The following is a 21,849-nucleotide window of genomic DNA, read 5'->3' on the forward strand; positions in this document are numbered from 1 at the left end:
AAATCAGCGACCAATATAGCCACCTTTCTTTGCAAGGACACTCAAAAGCCTGCCATCCATGGATTCTGTCAGTGTTTTGATCTGTTCACCATCAACATTGCGTGCAGCAGCAACCACAGCCTCCCAGACACTGTTCAGAGAGGTGTACTGTTTTCCCTCCTTGTAAATCTCACATTTGATGATGGACCACAGGTTCTCAATGCGGTTCAGATCTGGTGAACAAGGAGGCCATGTCATTAGTTTTTCTTCTTTTATACCCTTTCTTGCCAGCCACGCTGTGGAATACTTGGACGCGTGTGATGGAGCATTGTCCTGCATGAAAATCATGTTTTTCTTGAAGGATGCAGACTTCTTCCTGTACCACTGCTTGAAGGTGTCTTCCAGAAACTGGCAGTAGGACTGGGAGTTGAGCTTGACTCCATCCTCAACCCGAAAAGGCCCCACAAGCTCATCTTTGATGATACCAGCCCAAACCAGTACTCCACCTCCACCTTGCTGGCGTCTGAGTCGGACTGGAGCTCTCTGCCCTTTACCAATCCAGCCACGGGCCCATCCATCTGGCCCATCAAGACTCACTCTCAAGGTTTGGAGGCCTATCTCCACCCACCACCACTTCCCCTGCCAGTGGCGGACTCCCTCAGGTGTCGGTGCGTTGGTGGTTCTTTGTGTCTGGGGGTGGGCGTCCGGGTACACACCGGCTCACTCCTTGGCGGCCGCTTATCGGGGCCTGGAGCCTGGGGCTCGCTCGGGCCACTTCGGAGGCGGGGTGCCCCCGGCCTCTCGGCCTGGGGCTCGGTCACTCAGGCACAGCTGGCTGCCGGCGGAGCTCACGGGCGCGTCACTGCAACTCCCCCTGGCTTCTGCTCCGCGGCTGCTGAGTGAGCCCTCATCTGGGACTCTCCTCAGCTCTTACTGGGACAGTGGCGCGGCTGCCCCTCTGTTGGTCTTCCTTGGTCTCTTGTGTTCTGGGGACCTCTGGATGTCTGGAGTTTTGATCTCCTCCATACCTGCTTCATACCCTGGAGGACGGGGCTGTGGCTCCCCACACTCCCTAGCAGATCGTTACATGGAGAAACCTTTGGAATGCAAGCATGCTGATCCACACAGGTATGCACACAGGTGTACACACGGGTGTTCACAGACGCGGACTACAGCTTTCTTGGCTGCTGCCTCAAAGCACATTGTGCGCTGTCTATCTTGCGTGCTGCACAATATCGTTTATTATTTAGTATCTACTGATATCTACTGCTAGCTAGTTTATTGTGATGGTGCCGTTTTTTTTATTATGTTGCTCTTTGTTGTTTGCTTTCTCTTCTGTTTTTTTTTCTCCATACAGGTGACCCAGGTGGTTTTTTTTTTTTTTTTTTTTTTTTTTTTTTTTTTTCCTTTCTTCCCCCCTGTCTCTTCTCCCCTTTGGTTTTCTTTCTCTCCCTCTCTTTCTTTCATTCTTTCTCCCTGTCCTATCCCCCAGTCATGTCTGTCCCGTTTGTAGGAACTGAAAATAAAATAAATTCATAATTATAATAAAGGTCAATCAAATGGACCAATATGGCAAGGCCATGATGATCCACTTGGTAAAATAAATCCGCTTGGCATCTTTCTTGGCCTTAAGACAACAATTCTGATGGCTAAAGATCCAAACGGGACACAAAAAAAAGAAAAAAAAAAAAGACTCACTCTCATTTCATCAGTCCATAAAACCTTAGAAAAACCAGTCTTGAGATATTTCTTGGCCCAGTCTTGACGTTTCAGCTTGTGTGTCTTGTTCAGTGGTGGTCGTCTTTCAGCCTTTCTTACCTTGGCCATGTCTCTGAGTATTGCACACCTTGTGCTTTTGGGCACTCCAGTGATGTTGCAGCTCTGAAATATGGCCAAACTGGTGGCAAGTGGCATCTTGGCAGCTGCACGCTTGACTTTTCTCAGTTCATGGGCAGTTATTTTGCGCCTTGGTTTTTCCACACACTTCTTGCGACCCTGTTGACTATTTTGAATGAAACGCTTGATTGTTTGATGATCACGCTTCAGGCGCTTTGCAATTTTGAGACTGCAGCATCCCTCTGCAAGATATCTCACTATTTTTGACTTTTCTGAGCCTGTCAAGTCCTTCTTTTGACCCATTTTGCCAAAGGAAAGGACGTTGCCTAATAATTATGCACACCTGATATAGGGTGTTGATGTCATTAGACCACACCCCTTCTCATTACAGAGATGCACATCACCTAATATGCTTAATTGGTAGTAGGCTTTCGAGCCTATACAGCTTGGAGTAAGACAACATGCACGAAGAGGATGATGTGGACAAAATACTCATTTGCCTAATAATTCTGCACTCCCTGTATATAGATTGCATCTTTCAGTCACATAGCAGACTCAAGTACATCATTGGTATCTTAACATGGAAACTTTTTGAAAGACAAATATTTTCTTAATGGCAGTTTATTGGTTTATGTGCAAAACTGTTTAAAATGGGCTCAACCAAAACACGTCCTTTCAAAATGGCACAACTGCAGATAAACAACGTGTAGGTGGTTGGACAGCAATCATTCGAATAGCACCCTATCCCTTTAAGTCAGTCAGACTCTAGGGTGGGACAAAAAGTGAATGATTAAATGTGACCATAAAGCACAAAGGAAAAGTCCTCTCTGCAGCTCTGATAACATGGTTTTTATTCTGGTGAAGACTAGAAAAGAAGCCTGAAATGAACCTGAAACCTACACCTACGCTCAGACAATAAAAGCATTCATTATGCCTGACTTGCACTAAAGCATGACTGAACATGAGCTTGTGTTACAGAGCAGCATGGGTAACAAGTACAAAGCAGCTAATATTCACTGTAAAATCCTTCCTTTTTTTTTTTTTTTTTTTTTTTAACCAACTGTTTTTACAGCAAAGATTAGTACAAATACAAAGTATGTTGTCTGTGGACTGAGCCAAAAACTCAGCTGGTGTAGTCACAACTTGCTTGGTGGAAAGTTTGGTCGTCAGTGATAAACAAATATATATTACTAACAACAAAGATGACATGTGAACGTTCATCTGGAGGATGTAAAAACCAGAATGTGGAAAAACTAGAACAACTGCCGTGAGATGGAGAGATGTTAGCAACCAAACATGCAAACAGTGAGCAGGAAGTGAAAAGAAAAACCAAAACGTTAACTGTAACCTCAGTGCATCTGGAGACAGCTCAGTTAGGGCCAAAGTGTCAATGCGAATTAATGTCCTTACCCACAGTTTGAGTATTTTAAGCTCGCCGTGACACCACAGCTTCTTCCTGGCTGGACGTGCCTTGTTTTTGTAAGTTTACTCTCTAACTTAAGAGAGTACAGTAACCTGCAAAATTGGTTTCTTTCTGCTCAACAATACCAGCATGTTCTTCACTCTGGAGATGGTCAACACACGCCAACAACTGCATGATGGTGATGACGTTTAGTGAGCTGTCACGGTCTTCTGAATCCAGAACTGATAGTTCCAAAGTTAAGCGACAGGATTAGAAGAAACGTTTTTGTGAACCCTTTAGAATCAGCTGCATTTCTACTCTGATTATTAATAAATGTGGTCGGATCTTCATACAAGACACATTAATAGATGTGTTTGGGTTTTTTTAATTTTTTTTTATTTTATCACACTGAATAATAAGAATAAGAGTCTGGGTTTGAAAGTGCATATGAATGAATTTGTGACCAAAAGATGAATTGGTTGGAACCTTGCCTCAAGCACAACTTAGGACCTCAGAAGAACCATTTTAGAGGTTCATAAAGCTCAGAAAAGACTACAAAAGCAATTCTAGAGCCCAGTCCAGGATGTCCATCAGTCTGCATTAAGACACAATGTCTCATTCATAAGGTGTTACTGCTCTCCCTGGGAACTAACATCTTGCAAAGATTATACCAACAAAAAGACACGTAGTCCTGAAAAAGGTGATGAAGCAGCCAAAGTGACAGGAGAACATTCCAATAGCAAAAAATACCAAATAATAATCAGGTAATAGAACGAAAATAAGAAAACATAAACCAAAACGGTGCCGCCTAAGATCAAAGGCTAACTGGATGATCTGGAAAGCATCAGGTATTCTTTGAACATATGTACGTTATACTTACTGGGAAGCATGGCAGAGGAACCATCAGGGTTTGAGCTTATTTGCTTTCCTGATGCATGAATGCACTGAAACTGGGGGGAACAATGAATGGTGACTATAAGGGCAGCAATACCTGACATAAAACCGGCGGAGCACACAAATGAATGGACAGCAGAACGGTTGCAAAAGAAGAAATTCATGTTTTGGAATGAACAAACCAGAGTCGTGACCTCAACCCAATTTGTAATGTTGTAGCGCGATCAGAAGAGGGCTTGTGAATCTCGTCATAAACTGAAACTGATGCATTTTTATTTTTTTTTTAGGAGGAGGAAATGTGCAAGTTATAAACGGTTGCAGGAAACATCCCCTGTTCTCGCTGTACAGTTTTTTCCAACCTGGACTGTTAATGTTCAATCTGTGTGCTTAAAGATTTGAACAAACATTTGAGTGTTAGTTCAGTCAGACCGGTTTTTCTTAATTGCGACTTAATAAAGATTAATACAATGACCGCCTAAAGCTGTGGATATCCTTTTACCTTCAGCAGACAGTTAACAGTGAGTCATTATTTAATGAAAGGTTTAGTCCTGAGCATTCAAAACTTTTTCCACTTCCCCAAGCCGGCCATTTTATCTTACCCAAACCTCAGCAGCTGTGTTCAAGGGGAAGCAGGTGTTTGCCGTGTAGGATTGTGTTATCAGGGCAACGGTCAAGTCAAATAAAAGGAGGCGTGACAGCTTATCCTTAAGCTTTGCGCAGACTCCTGCTTTCATAACTCTCCCAGAAAGAGTACATGACGCTCAACATTGGCAGTTGTAAGCATCTTTGAGGAAGAGGGTTTCGGTTAGGCTGTGGTGAAGCATCTCATGCTGGTGACACATTATCAGCTATAAATACTACTGATCAAAAGCTGTATAAGAGGCCCCCCAAGGGTTTTAGTGGAAGTAAAATGTGTGCAGATAAAGCTGCTGTGTGGCCGTCTAATCGAATTGAAACAAAACATCCATCAACAGAAATTCCAATGATCCTTCGAGCATATAAAAATGAAAAAGAACTTAAGAAAGTCTTTCAGGTTCCTGTTTTTAAAATAGTGAGTGAAGAATCGGTTTAACGAGATAGAGGAAGTTGGCAATGCGATGAGCTGTTCTCTGACTCTTTATGACAATATATTTGAAATACGCTTTGTACTGACGCTTGTTTCCCTGAATGCTATGAATACATCTAAGTTTTGCAGTGATGCTCTTTTCGATGACTGTTTAATACTGAAAATTGACGTACACCTTATCTAGAGTCACACTGTGTCAGTTGTATGTTTTACAGTGAAAACAAACGCAACAACAGATATTGAGGTAAAATTTTCATACATGTAAATCAGGCTTTGCAGGTGTGTAAAGACGTCATTTTCAATTTTGGATTTGGCCTGAAGAGCTACGATGGGCATTTCACAGCAATTAAAACAAAACAAAAGTCAAACTTGCCTCTGAACTCAAAAGGATTTATCCATAACCTGTCTTTTTTTACATTTCGCCTTTTCCAGTTTGATATATTTGAACAAAAATACATGAACAAACGTGCTAAGAGTCGTTTTTTGAACACTAATTGGAAAGAAACCAGTGTCTAGTTTTTTTAAGCTTCTGTTTGCTTTAAAAGTGTTGCAACACTGTTGAACTGCCCCGTTAACAATAAAGGGAAGTGACTGAGAACTCAAAGTACAATCAAGAGGATCTTAGTAACCTGCAATAAAAAGTCTCAAACTCAGTTTTACTAAATGTTTTATTTTTTTCCTTTTTGATTAACAAATTTCCTCTGAATATGTGATGAATTCTTGATGTCCCTCCTTCCCCCTTAAAAACAATTCTTTATACATCTGTGGTCAGTGCTCTCACACGTGTTCTGCTCCCTATCTTGACACTGATCTGAAACACTTTGAGCCTTGTTTCCTTGGTAGACAGTTTCTTGGTCCCTTATCTTGGCACAGATGACACTTAAAACGGACAGCTTCACACTTGTTGCTCGTGCTATAGACACACAGTCACATCCTGATCATAGCACAAGACAGAGACGGTTTAAAAAAACAAAAAAAAAAACAGCCTTAACCAAAAACCAAAGCTGAAAAAGTTTTCAAAGCAACAAGACAGAAAACTCTGCTTTACAGCTGCTGTAAACACATATGCAAATAGCACGCTTTTTTTTTTTTGTAAACTAATTACACATTTTTAAGGGCTACAGTTGGATTAACATTTGGACGGTGATGATTGGAGAAGCCTTTTCAGTGCAGATGGATAAAAAAAAAATGTGACTAAACAGGACACACGTCAAATACATGTAAGAGGAACCCTCTAAATAGCTACACTCCAGTTTCCTTCCTCTTCAGTGATCCCTGTAACTTCTGGTCCAGTCTGGTTTTGGAGAGCGTCTGAGGCCTCAGTTTGGGGCCAGAGACAGGAGGAGGACAGTTCTCATTTTCCTCTTCGTCACAGACTGTGGTTGAGGACACAGAGGAGTGGCTTTTTGCTGGGATGGTTTCCCCCCGCTGAACTCTAGCTGGAGCCCCCTGCTGTTGGGACATGGCGGTTCGGAGGCAGTTGAGCCACTGCTGCTTGTGGTAGACGTCACTCACATGCAGTGTGTGGGTCTGGCCGTGAGAAGGATCCAGAGAGCTCACGCGGAAAACATTCTTAGCTAGAGAAGAAGAGAATAAAAGTGGCAGTCAGAAAAATAATACTGATGCTTTGAAGCTACAGGATTCTGGAAAATCCTTTTTAATGACACTCAAAAAAGAAAAAAAAAATTCTTCGCCAGTTCATTCAGCATTATAAACACCAGTCCTATAAGAATCCATAATCTCCCACCTCACCCAACCTCCTCTGCATGTTTCTTCTAAAGAGTAAGTCAACACAATGGTACAGACAACTTGTGAGCAAATACAAAAAGGGCCGCCAGTCGTGGCAAGCCAAGTGTGAATTATAACATGACTCAGCAGGTTCACTCTGGTGTGCAGTGTGCTTTAACCCCGTAAAGCCCAAACTATTAAATATTACCAGAGAACTCGAGTGTTTATTGAACTTACAGACCAGTTAATTTATTTTGTTAAATAAATATTAATTAACATCACTAATAATTATGAAAAAGAATATCAATTAAAAATAAAGAACGCCCATCAATGGATGTTTTTGGAGTATGTTGTGTGGTTTAACATATCAGTCCAAAATTTCCCATCAAAAACTGGTAAAATGGATAAAACCTGACGTAAGGATGAACATGTGTAATTAGGTCATATCAGGTTAGTGTGACTGTGTATTGCTGCTCTTGGCTTCACCATTTTAGCGAAAAGCATACTTTGGAAGTGGACCACTACTAAGCCCCCCCTTCTTCTAGCAGGAGAATATGACTGAGGTTTGTAAATGAAAGTTGGCGAGAGAAGAAGCAAGACGCAGCTACTGACTGGATTCATGCATCCATGCATGCTGAATATTTGTGGAGTTACAACTAAGACATTTTCAGTTATAAAGGTATTAGTTTTACTATAAAAGATGCATTTCTAATAATTTAGTCTACAAAAATTAAGCACAGAAAAAGAAAGCGTCCAAAGTGACATCTTATAATTGTTTTGTCTGATGGTCTAAAACTCCAAAACTCCTCATGTTTACACTGATATGAACTCCCGTCTATTATTGAAGCCATCAGAAGTCAACCCACCTTTCTCTCCACTGGTGAAAGCCCCTCTGAAGGACCCGCCCATGCGGATCTCTCCATCCTGCAGGTCCTCCATGGCCAAGTCTCGAACAGGGATGGGCTGTCGATACACCTGGAAGCAGCTCCTCTCGTTGCGTGTCACCGGCCGAGTCAGAACGAGCAGCTCAGAGAAGAGGAACACGTGCAGCCTCTGAAGCAGCACAGTAACAGAGCGTGAAACTTCAAAACGACACGAACGGCGTGCAGCTACTGTAACAGCGAGAAGAAGCATCCATTCTTACCGAGCCGCTCTTGTTCCTCAGCTCGCCGTGACACAGAAGTGTCTTACACTTATCTATGAGGGGGTCCCGCTGCTTATCGTCCAGAAACTCCAGTTTGTCAATGTAATACTGGCACTCAGACTCCCCCTTTCTCACGTTGATATCGGACAGGATCTCCTGGATTATAGTGATCTGGATAATAAAAAGTTATCATAAAATGATGGTGTATTTTATTTGCAACAAACATGCAAATTGCCAGATTATGTGGCACGCAGGTAACGTACTGCTGTCTCCAGACTGGTCACGTCTGGGTGATCGGGAGGAGTGTGTCTGAGGATCTCTCGCAGCAGCAGCGGGTATTTTACCAGACGTGAACGAGGGATGTCAAGGAAGCTCCAGAGGTCCAACTTCCTGCTGAAGGGTGACTCCAAACAGCGCTGCAGGAAATCCTGCACCCGCCTGTCCTGCTTTTTCTGGTCCAGCAGGGCTTTGGCGGCAAGCTGGTTGCTGCAGTAGTTTTTGTAGGCATTCAGACGGGGCAGCTGAGAGAAAAACAGTCGGAGGCAAAACATTTACACGGTGCACTTTTCATGTCGTTAAAAAAAAAAAGAAAAGAAAGAAAATATCCAAAGGCTGCTTGTCGGATTAGTTTTTTAAAAGGATTTTCAGTTTCCTCAAAAGCATCTTAAATATGAATATTAGCTGATGGCAGGCTGTGAAGTTTCAGTCAGCATCATCAGTTCTAAAGTAAACGTGATCTCTACTGCCACCATATGAAGACTATTGTTAAAAAAAAAAGGTAAAATTAGAGTGAGAGAATAAATTAAATAAGAATCTGCAACCAATTTACTCATGCAACATTAAATATACAAATTATTGTCATGTACAGCCAACTATTAAAAAAAATGATATAATAAGTACCAATTCTAGCAAATAATATTTTAACTTTAGTGAGTTTAGCAAGAATTTTTATAATATAATATTTGTATTAAAATGTCCTAACTTGGCAAAGCCTTATAGGATAAACATCCACTAAATACACTCACTGCTAAATTAATGAGGTACAAATTATGGGCTCTTTTTGTAGCACAGATTTAATAAAGTGCTGGAAACACTTATGATAACAATCATACAGTTGCTGCATATTTGTTGGCTACACATCCACAACAATAATCTCCTGGTCAAACGAATCCAATTTGAGCCGATCTGAGCTTTGTGGTGTGACTTGACATGTTTTCCAGCTGGATGGGCATATGGTCATAAAAGGATAGCCATGGTCAGCAACAATACTCAAGTAGGCTGTGGTGTTTAAACAGTGTTCAATTGATACTAAGGCAACCAAAGTGTGCCACAAAAATATTCCAACACCATTATACCACCACCACCAGCCTAAACCGGTGATACAAGGCAGGATGGATCCATGCTTTTATTTTGAAATTGAGACTCGTCAGACCGGTCAACATTTTTCCAATCTTCTGATGTCTAATTTTGGTAAGTCGTGTGAACTGGGATCAGTTTTCTGCTCTTAGCTGACAGGATTGGCACCTAGTGTGGTCTTCTGCTGTTGTAGACCATCTGCTTCAAGATTTTACTGTAGCTGCAATGAATGGCTAAGTTACTTTTGGCTTCCTATGAGCTCAAAGCAGTCTTGCCCTCTCTTCTGACCTCCAAACTTCTCCAGAGTGGTCACATCTGGGTGATCAATGCAGTGCTTCTGAAAATCGTCTTGACCGTGTCTACTGGGCTAAATGCACTGATTTGATACCAAGTGAGTGGCCGATTAGATATCTGTGTTATCAAGGTGAGTGTATATTCTCAGGATAATGTTACTGTATTCATACCCAGTCTATCACTATCTGCCCGATCTGTGCTACTGTTCCATCAGAGCCAGTTCCCTCCGTCAGCTTCACCAATAACTCTGCAGAATGTTAAAAAAAGAGAGAGAAAAAAAGAGACACATTTGTTAGCGAAAAACAAACAGCTTCCAGTTTTATATCCAAGTTAGCGAGAGCTCACCTTCGTGTAGAGGGATATATGCATCCAAGTCGCCAAAGATGTGAGCCAGCTCCTCCTCTGTCATGATGGAAAGCTTTAGCATCGGATCGTGGTACGCCTAAACACAAAAGCAGCAGTTTGAGTAAAAAAGGAAGCTGAAATTAAGCTTCTATTTTTACTCAAATATTCTACTAACCTTTCGGGCAAGTTGAAGATCTTCGATGAGGTCCTGCTCTCCCCTGTACAGTTCATAAATTGCCTGAGAATAAAACAAATGCCGGAGAGGTTACTTTCTCAGCTCTCAGCACATTTAAGATCCTGCTCCTGACTTAAGGCTGAGCTGCACAACCTCTTGTCTCTTGATCTCTTTTGTTGAGAACGTGCTCTTCTGATGGACGTCCAGCGTCTCCGACCACAGCGTGCTGTTTCTCCGTTTCGTGGGGGTTGGACCTGAAGCTTTGCTGCCAGCTTTGAGGGACATCCCTGGTGACTTGGTATCACGTGATGACATTGACTACAAAAAAACAAAGGCTGTTGTTATTGAAGATGGTACGGGGTAAGTGTTGTTTTTAAGTGTCACAGCACAGCGCTCACCTGGATGGTCTGACCAAAGCGCCGCACTGCTCCATTCTTTGAAGGAGATATCAAGTTGACGAGGGATGAAACTTTGGCAAGTGATCTGACACGCTTGTTACTGGGTTCCTAAAAAAAGAAAAATACAATTATAATAAACTAAAACTGTAGGATTTATTTATAATTGAAGCTATTGGCATTTTTAAATAGCCTCACACACAATTTACTCATATTCCTTTCATCTATCTTCTTAAATGCTCTATTTAGCAACAGCAGTAAAACACCTGGATGACATGAAACTGATCTGCTCTCTTAACAGTTTCAGTTTAGTCTCAGGACTGTTTGCTGTGCAGATGTATTTATGTTGCACTTAGATCTACAGTCTGACTATGTGATCTCCAGTGAAACACACACTGAGAAGTTATATCCATGAACAAAGTGTCTGCTTGGTTAGATCTCTTCTTGTACTTCATACGGTTCTCCTACACATTTGAGGGAGAATTTCAGCTTTCTCAGCTCTTCCTTTCAAATATCCGAGTAGAGGAACTTTGCTCCTGCTTCTACAGCACAGAAACATAGTGTAAATGCTACGGTGATGTGCTGAACTGAACCCTGAATTTATGACAATCACAGCACCAAGAGACGCACTGCTTGTATACTCTTTCACAGTTATTTCCTCAGCCGGTCTGAGGCATAGCAGGATTATCCTCAGCCTGCATGATTCAGGCTGTCTGTGATGACAACCCGAGTCATGCAGAAGGATTAAAGTTTATGGTAGAGATGCATTCAGGTGCAGAAAGGAGGCTTTCCGACTCTCACCTTGAGGTCGAAGCTGGACAGGCTGACGGTATCATCCTCCTTCTCTTTGCGCTTTCTTTTCTGCAGCAACAAAACACAAGATAGCGGTTACTTTTAAAGACCCGATGAGTGTTTAAACAACAGATTTAAAGCAGCATCTCTTATATGAACATAACAACGACAACAGTCCAAAATGTTATCCTGCTACCCATGACCAGATGCAATACGTATATGGGGGTTTCCTGTCTCAGATTGGGACTTTGACGGGAGACTACCCATGGCAGTGTTCTCTGTCGACACACAATGAGTCCATGTTGTGTTATTATTTGGGTGAAAAGTATGCATTTCTCCATTATTTGTGACAGGTGTAAAAATAAGCCGCAGCACAACTTTACTAAAAATTGAACTAGCCTTTTACAGGCTCAAACCTTATGGAGAACTACTAGAACTGATTTCACATTCTTGAATGTTAAAAACACAGTCGTCGTCCCCCCCCCGTGTATATTGGTACAGAACGTCTCCCTTCTCCGTCTGGATGTAACACTCCCTTTTATCTCCTAGAGCATTTACTTCCGAGCATTCAAACCGCGGACAGTACAAAAGTTCAACCCTTTCAGAATCAAAACACTGGAGGGTGGTTGGCTGATCTGGTATCTGTGTAAAATGTGCAGGTGCGGACAAAGCCAGGGGGGCTGACGCACACTGTGTGCTTGATTTTTTTCTTCTTAAATGTTATTACTGTGATGCTCGTGATTTTTAATGCTGGATAAAATCACCAAAAACCTCTCAGGCAAAGGTTTTGGAAAACCATACAAGCCATATAAGACATGGATCAAGAGAGCTGTTCAGTTTACAAAGAGATAATTGTGTGAGGGCCTGATCGCTGTAATAAAACATGATGCCGTTGCATATCAAACATGAACTCACTAGGCTGAAATCCCACGGAGTCCCAGGAGTGAGGAAGGTGAAGGAGCTGCCTCTCTGCAGTGGTGGTCTGTGGGAAATTAAACAAATCATGTTTGGCCTTGCACAATGAAAACACATTTATAGCATGGTCGTTACACAATGGCAGCTTTTCATTTTCTGGTATCTTATCAACATGGTCAGCAACAATATGCGAGGCTTACAGTATAACATGGAAGCATTTTTGTTACCCTTTACGTTGCAGTTATGTTTCAAATATGTGCTCTGGGATGACTGAGGCACAACAAAGCCATTTAAGGAGCTGTGCGGTTCTGTTGTGCTACTTGTCAATTTTGGCGACAAAACAATGAAACTACACAGTTTCTGTCAGGGTCAAGGCCAAGGGGCAGCTGCACCCACTACAGCAAAATCCCACTAACAGTGCTCATGACTCTGAGGAATGAGTAGAACCAGTACTGTAAAAGTTTTGTTGAGAGTCATGAGATCTGATTTACTGACATCACGTTAACCATTGTTAACAGTCACCACTTTCTGGGAAAAAACAGTTGGAGCCAATCACATTTTTTGAAATCCGTATCTGATATTATACGGTTTGCATTTTTTGAAAGTCTGCAAGTACAAATACAGGTGCAGTGCATGGCCATCAAATTAAAGCCACAGTACACTAATCAAAACGAAGCATTATAAAGCAGGGTGATCAAATAACAACAGTGTTTTATAACATAAACATCTATATAGTGTTTATAATGCACATATAATATTAGCCTTAAATGATTTGGGGAATGTTTTTTTTTTAATTAAGCCCAGTTTAATATTTAGAATGTAATGTTATGACCAAAAGATGTAACCTCATGAACTCGTGTGGGCTAACCTTAACCCACATGTATGTTGTTGGAGGGTGTATATGCAGTTGTTTTGGGTCACTTCTGTTTGGTGAGAATGACTCCCACGTAAGGAAAAAGGTCAAAAAATTTGGAGATTCACAGAAAGTGCATGTTGCAAGCCTCAATGAGATGTGCTGTATAAAGCGTAGACTAACTGCAGCTTTTGCAGTCTACCAAATGCACATATTGCAATTTCAACTTGAAAAAATTATTCAACCCTAAATGATACAACAAATAATGTTCTTTTTGCAAACTTTTGCACAGGTCTGATTACAACGTCTCTCCACCTGTAGTATTTTGATGGTAATTTGCAATAAAAGAAACGAACAACCTGTAAACAAAGTTTTGTTCCCTCCCCACAACAAATAAAGATGTATTTTACAGAGGATGACATTATTACAGCCCTAATATAAAGATGATGTCTACTGCACAGGAAACTGTACAAATCCTAAATCACACACACATATGCATGTAAAAATTAAATTAATTATCTCTTTATTAAAACAAGATAAGCAGACATATGTGTATTTTCAGTCGATTGGTTGGCTTCCGAGGTGCACTTGAAAGCACCTTTTGCCAGTTACAATACCAGCCCTGCCCGTCACAGTTGGCCGACCGGGTAATGGATAAAATGTTTGCTGTAGTATACTGTACTATATTGCAAAAGTTCTGTCGAATAAATAATTATGCTATCACCTTTTCGTAGCTACGTGCTTCTTAGAGCTGTTTCTCCGTAAGGTTTGAGGCGAGGGCTCCGCAGCGCTGATCATACTGGTCGTAGACGTCCTCGATGACACCCTGCGAAGTTTGTGTCTTTTGTTTTCCGTCGTGCTTCCGCTAAATTCTTCGTTTTCTTCCATTTCCCGTGGCTATACGTTGTGAGATGAGTTATACCCGAAATTATTTATGACTAAGCGAGGAAGATAGAAAAGCCAAACGTATGAAAACTGGCCCTATACGTACAAAGAAAACAGAAGATCGATGACAACAGAAGACACAGCACGGCGGAAGTTTGAATATGGCGGATTCTTGGAAATGGACCAATCAGGATACGTCTCGGAGCTCCGCTGCTAGACTAGGTGGGAGGAGCCAGTCTGAGCTCGTCCGCGTTTCATAACGAAAGATAATGAAAACCAGCCTATCAGAGTTAGCGGGGTGCACAAAACCTGCAGTATGAATTGACTGGGGACAAGACAACACTGATCCATTCTGATCCATCAAAACTGATTTATGCTTTGTTTGTTTGACTGTCCACTCCGTGCAAGGCAGAAAGCCTACTCACGCAGTCCAAAGACATGCTAATTAGATTAGCTGGTTATTCTAAATTGGCCAAAGGTGAACGCTTGTCTGACTCTCCATGTTAGCTCTGTGATGGACTGGCAAAGTGTCTGGGGTGTGGTCAGCTCAGATAACCTCCAGTGACCCTACACCTTGTATGGAGTCATTTTTGACAAACTTTACACTATCAGAAATGACACTTAGGGAAAATTGAAAACTTGCCACAGAAAACATTACCAGCATTAAGTATTCTCAGAACAGTTTCAGAATGAAAGCAGGGATGTAGTTCTTTATCGTCTTCAGGCAGAACAAATTTGACTGTTAAGTAGAGTTAATCATATTAACATATATTATTACATAGGACTCTCTTTTCTTAATCCACGTTTATGGTGTCAGGACGTCTGTGTTCAAATAAAATCACTAGAATTGACTGAATTTTCAACCACTTTTGAAAATAAATTGAGTTTTGGACACCTGGAAATGGCCCTCGACCCCCGAGTGTATCTCTAGTACAGTGAAAAACAGGAACTTTTCTGTCCTTTCAGTTTTTATCTATTACTTAACTACTTTAGTGTAGTATGAAAGGCAGTGTGTTTCTTTCTTTTAAGTCACGGGTCTTTTGGACTTGTAGATTTGGAATCTAAAACTGGGTACTTGGAAACACTGAAAACATATGCAATTTGTTCCTTTGTTGATAATACTCATAATGTGTGAAGTAAAGAAAATTCTTATTTGGTTTGCTGACTTTACTTTATTTTTCAAAAGATGAGCCACGACATTCACTTTGATTCAGATTAGCGTTTTGACTCGAACTGGCACATACTCATGAATCAGGTGACCATTGTTCTGATCATACTGACACAAGTGATGTGACTCAGCCACATGACTAGAAAAAGAGCATCTCAACTGAAGGATGATCTCTGTTCTTTTTATAGTTCAAGATAAAAACATTAGCTGTGAAGGCAGAATCAAACCATTCAGCGCAATCAAATTTCTGCACTGTTACTAACATAAAGACAGCAACTAAAGTTATTTTCATTATTCATTGACCTAGCAGGTATGCTTCAGATACGATCTTCTCACAAAATAAAGTTCCACAAAAATAGATTTTATTTGCACAGATATATTTTATTTGGATCCAAATACATTTACAAAAGACTTAGTTTTGTTTCATTTTACATTAAAAAAAAGTTTTTAAACTTGAAATACTATTCAGTGATGCTGGTCTCACCTACAAGACAATCCTCTGATGCTATTAAAGTAATACTATCAACAGAAACGTTGGGACATCATGATAGATGATGAATTGGATTTAAACTATAAAAACTCATCTAGCAGCATAACAAACCCTTTTTTATTCAGAATAGTCCAATTGAGGAGTCACTGATTTTGAAGAAGTCACTTAGGTGAGTGACAAAATGCAGTACAGAATGTCCAAAAGGTGAAAAGGCAACTCCAGGCACTCTTCTTCCCACACCATGACTCCACTCCCATGAGAAAACGTGCTCTGCTTCCAGCTCCTGGAAAGACACAAACAGATACACACAATGAAAGGGCAATACACTGAAGCGAGGCCTTTCATGCACATTAGTCTACAGTAAAATAGTGCGCACCAAAAGCGGCCCTCAGCTGAAGCTAGCGACGGCTGGTGTGGCAGCATCCAGTGCGGGAACACTTAGGGACTTACGATCCCTCCGGCAACCCAAAACTTCCATGAGCTCACATAACCACAGGCAGGGAGATGGAAGAAAAGGGAGAGAACACAACCAACATTATAAACAGAAGACAATACAATCAAGAATCTTGGGCCAGAGGACCTGTGAGGATTGTCAGCGCGAGAAAAAAAAATACACACACAAGCCCTGAATCACCAGACACAGATTGTGAACAAATAGTAAATGTAGCAACATCTGTGTGTGAAACACAACATTTCTAATATGATTAGATCAAATTTGCTCTGTCCTGAAAAAAGAGTGACACATCCAGTTGTATAAAACCTTTTTCTATAGACATTAGCACACACTCCAACAGGTTTTCATCCACTTGAACCCAAAAAGTCATTGCTCAGGACCCCAAACTTTCTAAATGTAATGCTTCCTTTGATAACAACAATGTTTTTCAGTTTCTGAAATGCAATTGCAGAAAACCTGAGCTCTGCTATTTTCATCTGGAATGGCTTATTCTTTGTAGAAAGGTTTTTCTACTCATATATTATCCATCTGATCTGATAAACTTGGATAAAGAATCACAATCTAAGATTACAATATACAGGAGTGATTGTTAGTAAAAGTGGGTTTCTTTACAATGAATGATTTGATCAAAACTATCTGTGAAAAAATGTTACTGATAAACTTGAACAATAAAAGTAAATTTGACATTAAAATCAAGAACTTTTCTGACTGACCCCAAACTTTTGAGCAGTAGTGTGTATTGTATGCATGTATGTAACTGTGTCTGATCAGGATTTTGTCACCAGTTTATAACAAAGAGTGAATTTTTAAAGCGTATTTGTTAACAAATATTGAGTTGAGCTATTCCAACGCTAAAGGTAAACTCTCCCTAACAAGTCCACTTTATTGTGTGTTGATAAATTTTCTCTTATTAGTGGCTCATGGTTGCTTAAAGCCTATGTCTGCACTTGAGCACAGAGGCAGAGCATCATTCATCCTGCCAGCTGCCTATCCTGGTAGCATTTCAAGGACGACCGACTCCACTTTCTCTGCAGCAGAACAGCTCATGACTGTTTAACAGTCTCTCCCTGTCCTGATACTCTGATACCATCTGCTGTCATCAAAAACCATACAGCTCAAAAGTTTGAGGAGAATCGGAAACGTCTTGTTTTCTAAATACAGTCAAATTTGATTTGATGTTTAGTCGCTCCTAATTATGTCAAGAAATGTAAATGTTTAACAGTAACATTGATCATAAATCATGAATGAGTTTGTATGGAATATCTACACAGGTGCACAGAGGCCCATTTTCAGCAGTAATACCTCCTGTGTTACAGCGGTACATTATCTTATCTAATGTTACTTTCTCATGTGTACAGCCCAACTTCTCAGTCAAAAAACCTTTTTACAAAGATATTAGCACAGATTAAAACAACTACAGTGATGAAAGAAAGAATCAGTTTTGCATCAATAGTGTCTGAATCATCAGATTTTCTCTTCCTAATCTAACTGGACCCATCTGGATGTAGCGTTTCCAATGGGAGAAACGTTTCGTCACTCATCCAAGTGACTTCTTCAGTCACTCAGGCCGAAGAAGTCACTTGGATGACACTGAAAACGCTGCGTCCAGATAAACTCTGTGTATATAGTGTATTATCTTACTTATTTTATATTGGTTTGTATTTATTTGTATTTCTTGTATTTTCCTTCTGCTATCTGTACCTGAGCTGAGGTAACGCAAAATTTCACCGCTGTGGGATCAATAAAGTCTTATCCTTTCTTATCTTATCTTATCTTATCTTATCTTATCTTATCTTATCTTATCTTATCTTATCTTATCTTTTCTTTTCTTTTCTTTTCTTATCTAACAGAATCAACCTTTTGGGATTTAGTTACCTGGATGATTGAGCATGCACCAATACATAACTGGACCCAGTTTGCACTTTTGTTCAAAGGGAGTTACACACCACAGTGTAAGAAATCTTCAGTTTGTGTTCCAAGTTTCATACATAAAAACCCTTATCCTTCTACAAAATATTATACTCGTTCCAAAAATAGTAAATATAGCCACATCTGTGTGTGAAACACAACATTTCTAATATGATTAGATCAAATTTGCTCTGTCCTGAAAAAAGAGTGACACATCCAGTTGTATAAAACCTTTTTCTATAGACATTAGCACACACTCCAACAGATTTTCATCCACTTGAACCCAAAAAGTCATTGCTCAGGACCCCAAACTTTCTAAATGTAATGCTTCCTTTGATGACAACAATGTTTTTCAGTTTCTGAAATGCAATTGCAGAAAACCTGAGCTCTGCTATTTTCATCTGGAATGGCTTATTCTTTGTAGAAAGGTTTTTCTACTCATATATTATCCATCTGATCTGATAAACTTGGATAAAGAATCACAATCTAAGATTACAATATACAGGAGTGATTGTTAGTAAAAGTGGGTTTCTGCATAGCTGTGTAGATATTTCCTTAAACATCAGAAGTCATTTACAATGAATGATTTGATCAAAACTATCTGTGAAAAAATGTTACTGATAAACTTGAACAATAAAAGTAAATTTGACATTAAAATCAAGAACTTTTCTGACTGACCCCAAACTTTTGAGCAGTAGTGTGTATTGTATGCATGTATGTAACTGTGTCTGATCAGGATTTTGTCACCAGTTTATAACAAAGAGTGAATTTTTAAAGCGTATTTGTTAACAAATATTGAGTTGAGCTATTCCAACGCTAAAGGTAAACTCTCCCTAACAAGTCCACTTTATTGTGTGTTGATAAATTTTCTCTTATTAGTGGCTCATGGTTGCTTAAAGCCTATGTCTGCACTTGAGCACAGAGGCAGAGCATCATTCATCCTGCCAGCTGCCTATCCTGGTAGCATTTCAAGGACGACCGACTCCACTTTCTCTGCAGCAGAACAGCTCATAACTGTTTAACAGTCTCTCCCTGTCCTGATACTCTGATACCATCTGCTGTCATCAAAAACCATACAGCTCAAAAGTTTGAGGAGAATCGGAAACGTCTTGTTTTCTAAATACAGTCAAATTTGATTTGATGTTTAGTCGCTCCTAATTATGTCAAGAAATGTAAATGTTTAACAGTAACATTGATCATAAATCATGAATGAGTTTGTATGGAATATCTACACAGGTGCACAGAGGCCCATTTTCAGCAGTAATACCTCCTGTGTTACAGCGGTACATTATCTTATCTAATGTTACTTTCTCATGTGTACAGCCCAACTTCTCAGTCAAAAAACCTTTTTACAAAGATATTAGCACAGATTAAAACAACTACAGTGATGAAAGAAAGAATCAGTTTTGCATCAATAGTGTCTGAATCATCAGATTTTCTCTTCCTAATCTAACTGGACCCATCTGGATGTAGCGTTTCCAATGGGAGAAACGTTTCGTCACTCATCCAAGTGACTTCTTCAGTCACTCAGGCCGAAGAAGTCACTTGGATGACACTGAAAACGCTGCGTCCAGATAAACTCTGTGTATATAGTGTATTATCTTACTTATTTTATATTTGTTTGTATTTATTTGTATTTCTTGTATTTTCCTTCTGCTATCTGTACCTGAGCTGAGGTAACGCAAAATTTCACCGCTGTGGGATCAATAAAGTCTTATCCTTTCTTATCTTATCTTATCTTATCTTATCTTATCTTATCTTATCTTATCTTATCTTATCTTATCTTATCTTATCTTATCTTATCTTATCTTTTCTTTTCTTTTCTTTTCTTATCTAACAGAATCAACCTTTTGGGATTTAGTTACCTGGATGATTGAGCATGCACCAATACATAACTGGACCCAGTTTGCACTTTTGTTCAAAGGGAGTTACACACCACAGTGTAAGAAATCTTCAGTTTGTGTTCCAAGTTTCATACATAAAAACCCTTATCCTTCTACAAAATATTATACTCGTTCCAAAAATAGTAAATATAGCCACATCTGTGTGTGAAACACAACATTTCTAATATGATTAGATCAAATTTGCTCTGTCCTGAAAAAAGAGTGACACATCCAGTTGTATAAAACCTTTTTCTATAGACATTAGCACACACTCCAACAGGTTTTCATCCACTTGAACCCAAAAAGTCATTGCTCAGGACCCCAAACTTTCTAAATGTAATGCTTCCTTTGATGACAACAATGTTTTTCAGTTTCTGAAATGCAATTGCAGAAAACCTGAGCTCTGCTATTTTCATCTGGAATGGCTTATTCTTTGTAGAAAGGTTTTTCTACTCATATATTATCCATCTGATCTGATAAACTTGGATAAAGAATCACAATCTAAGATTACAATATACAGGAGTGATTGTTAGTAAAAGTGGGTTTCTGCATAGCTGTGTAGATATTTCCTTAAACATCAGAAGTCATTTACAATGAATGATTTGATCAAAACTATCTGTGAAAAAATGTTACTGATAAACTTGAACAATAAAAGTAAATTTGACATTAAAATCAAGAACTTTTCTGACTGACCCCAAACTTTTGAGCAGTAGTGTGTATTGTATGCATGTATGTAACTGTGTCTGATCAGGATTTTGTCACCAATTTATAACAAAGAGTGAATTTTTAAAGCGTATTTGTTAACAAATATTGAGTTGAGCTATTCCAACGCTAAAGGTAAACTCTCCCTAACAAGTCCACTTTATTGTGTGTTGATAAATTTTCTCTTATTAGTGGCTCATGGTTGCTTAAAGCCTATGTCTGCACTTGAGCACAGAGGCAGAGCATCATTCATCCTGCCAGCTGCCTATCCTGGTAGCATTTCAAGGACGACCGACTCCACTTTCTCTGCAGCAGAACAGCTCATAACTGTTTAACAGTCTCTCCCTGTCCTGATACTCTGATACCATCTGCTGTCATCAAAAACCATACAGCTCAAAAGTTTGAGGAGAATCGGAAACGTCTTGTTTTCTAAATACAGTCAAATTTGATTTGATGTTTAGTCGCTCCTAATTATGTCAAGAAATGTAAATGTTTAACAGTAACATTGATCATAAATCATGAATGAGTTTGTATGGAATATCTACACAGGTGCACAGAGGCCCATTTTCAGCAGTAATACCTCCTGTGTTACAGCGGTACATTATCTTATCTAATGTTACTTTCTCATGTGTACAGCCCAACTTCTCAGTCAAAAAACCTTTTTACAAAGATATTAGCACAGATTAAAACAACTACAGTGATGAAAGAAAGAATCAGTTTTGCATCAATAGTGTCTGAATCATCAGATTTTCTCTTCCTAATCTAACTGGACCCATCTGGATGTAGCGTTTCCAATGGGAGAAACGTTTCGTCACTCATCCAAGTGACTTCTTCAGTCACTCAGGCCGAAGAAGTCACTTGGATGACACTGAAAATGCTGCGTCCAGATAAACTCTGTGTATATAGTGTATTATCTTACTTATTTTATATTTGTTTGTATTTATTTGTATTTCTTGTATTTTCCTTCTGCTATCTGTACCTGAGCTGAGGTAACGCAAAATTTCACCGCTGTGGGATCAATAAAGTCTTATCCTTTCTTATCTTATCTTATCTTATCTTATCTTATCTTATCTTATCTTATCTTATCTTATCTTATCTTATCTTATCTTATCTTATCTTATCTTATCTTATCTTTTCTTATCTTATCTAACAGAATCAACCTTTTGGGATTTAGTTACCTGGATG

The 21,849-nt window shown here is 39.7% G+C and overlaps 1 protein-coding gene and 1 long non-coding RNA gene across 2 annotated transcripts; both read right to left on the bottom strand.

Annotated features, from left to right (window-relative positions):
- Positions 1 to 5,827: 5,827 nt before the first annotated feature.
- Positions 5,828 to 14,221, bottom strand: LOC146704841 (neuroepithelial cell-transforming gene 1 protein-like). Its single transcript, XM_085462262.1, has 12 exons — positions 13,899 to 14,221; positions 12,322 to 12,388; positions 11,416 to 11,475; positions 10,618 to 10,725; positions 10,373 to 10,537; positions 10,220 to 10,282; positions 10,045 to 10,141; positions 9,870 to 9,946; positions 8,313 to 8,570; positions 8,050 to 8,220; positions 7,772 to 7,958; positions 5,828 to 6,754 (listed from the first exon to the last, which is right to left on the bottom strand). Exons 1-12 carry the CDS (start codon positions 14,060 to 14,062, stop codon positions 6,420 to 6,422), a joined length of 1,752 nt encoding a protein of 583 aa, XP_085318388.1. The 5' UTR covers positions 14,063 to 14,221; the 3' UTR covers positions 5,828 to 6,419.
- Positions 14,222 to 15,816: 1,595 nt separating this feature from the next.
- LOC146704842 (uncharacterized) lies at positions 15,817 to 17,813 on the bottom strand. The gene is made up of 2 exons (XR_014921222.1): positions 16,094 to 17,813; positions 15,817 to 16,000 (listed from the first exon to the last, which is right to left on the bottom strand). It is a non-coding gene; the product is annotated as an uncharacterized LOC146704842 (long non-coding RNA).
- Positions 17,814 to 21,849: the final 4,036 nt, after the last annotated feature.

The sequence above is a fragment of the Copadichromis virginalis genome, linkage group LG7 (genome assembly GCF_057382275.1).
Source record: "Copadichromis virginalis isolate Kocher_CV1m ecotype Utaka linkage group LG7, C_Virginalis_male_GT1.1, whole genome shotgun sequence".
NCBI lineage: Eukaryota > Metazoa > Chordata > Actinopteri > Cichliformes > Cichlidae > Copadichromis > Copadichromis virginalis.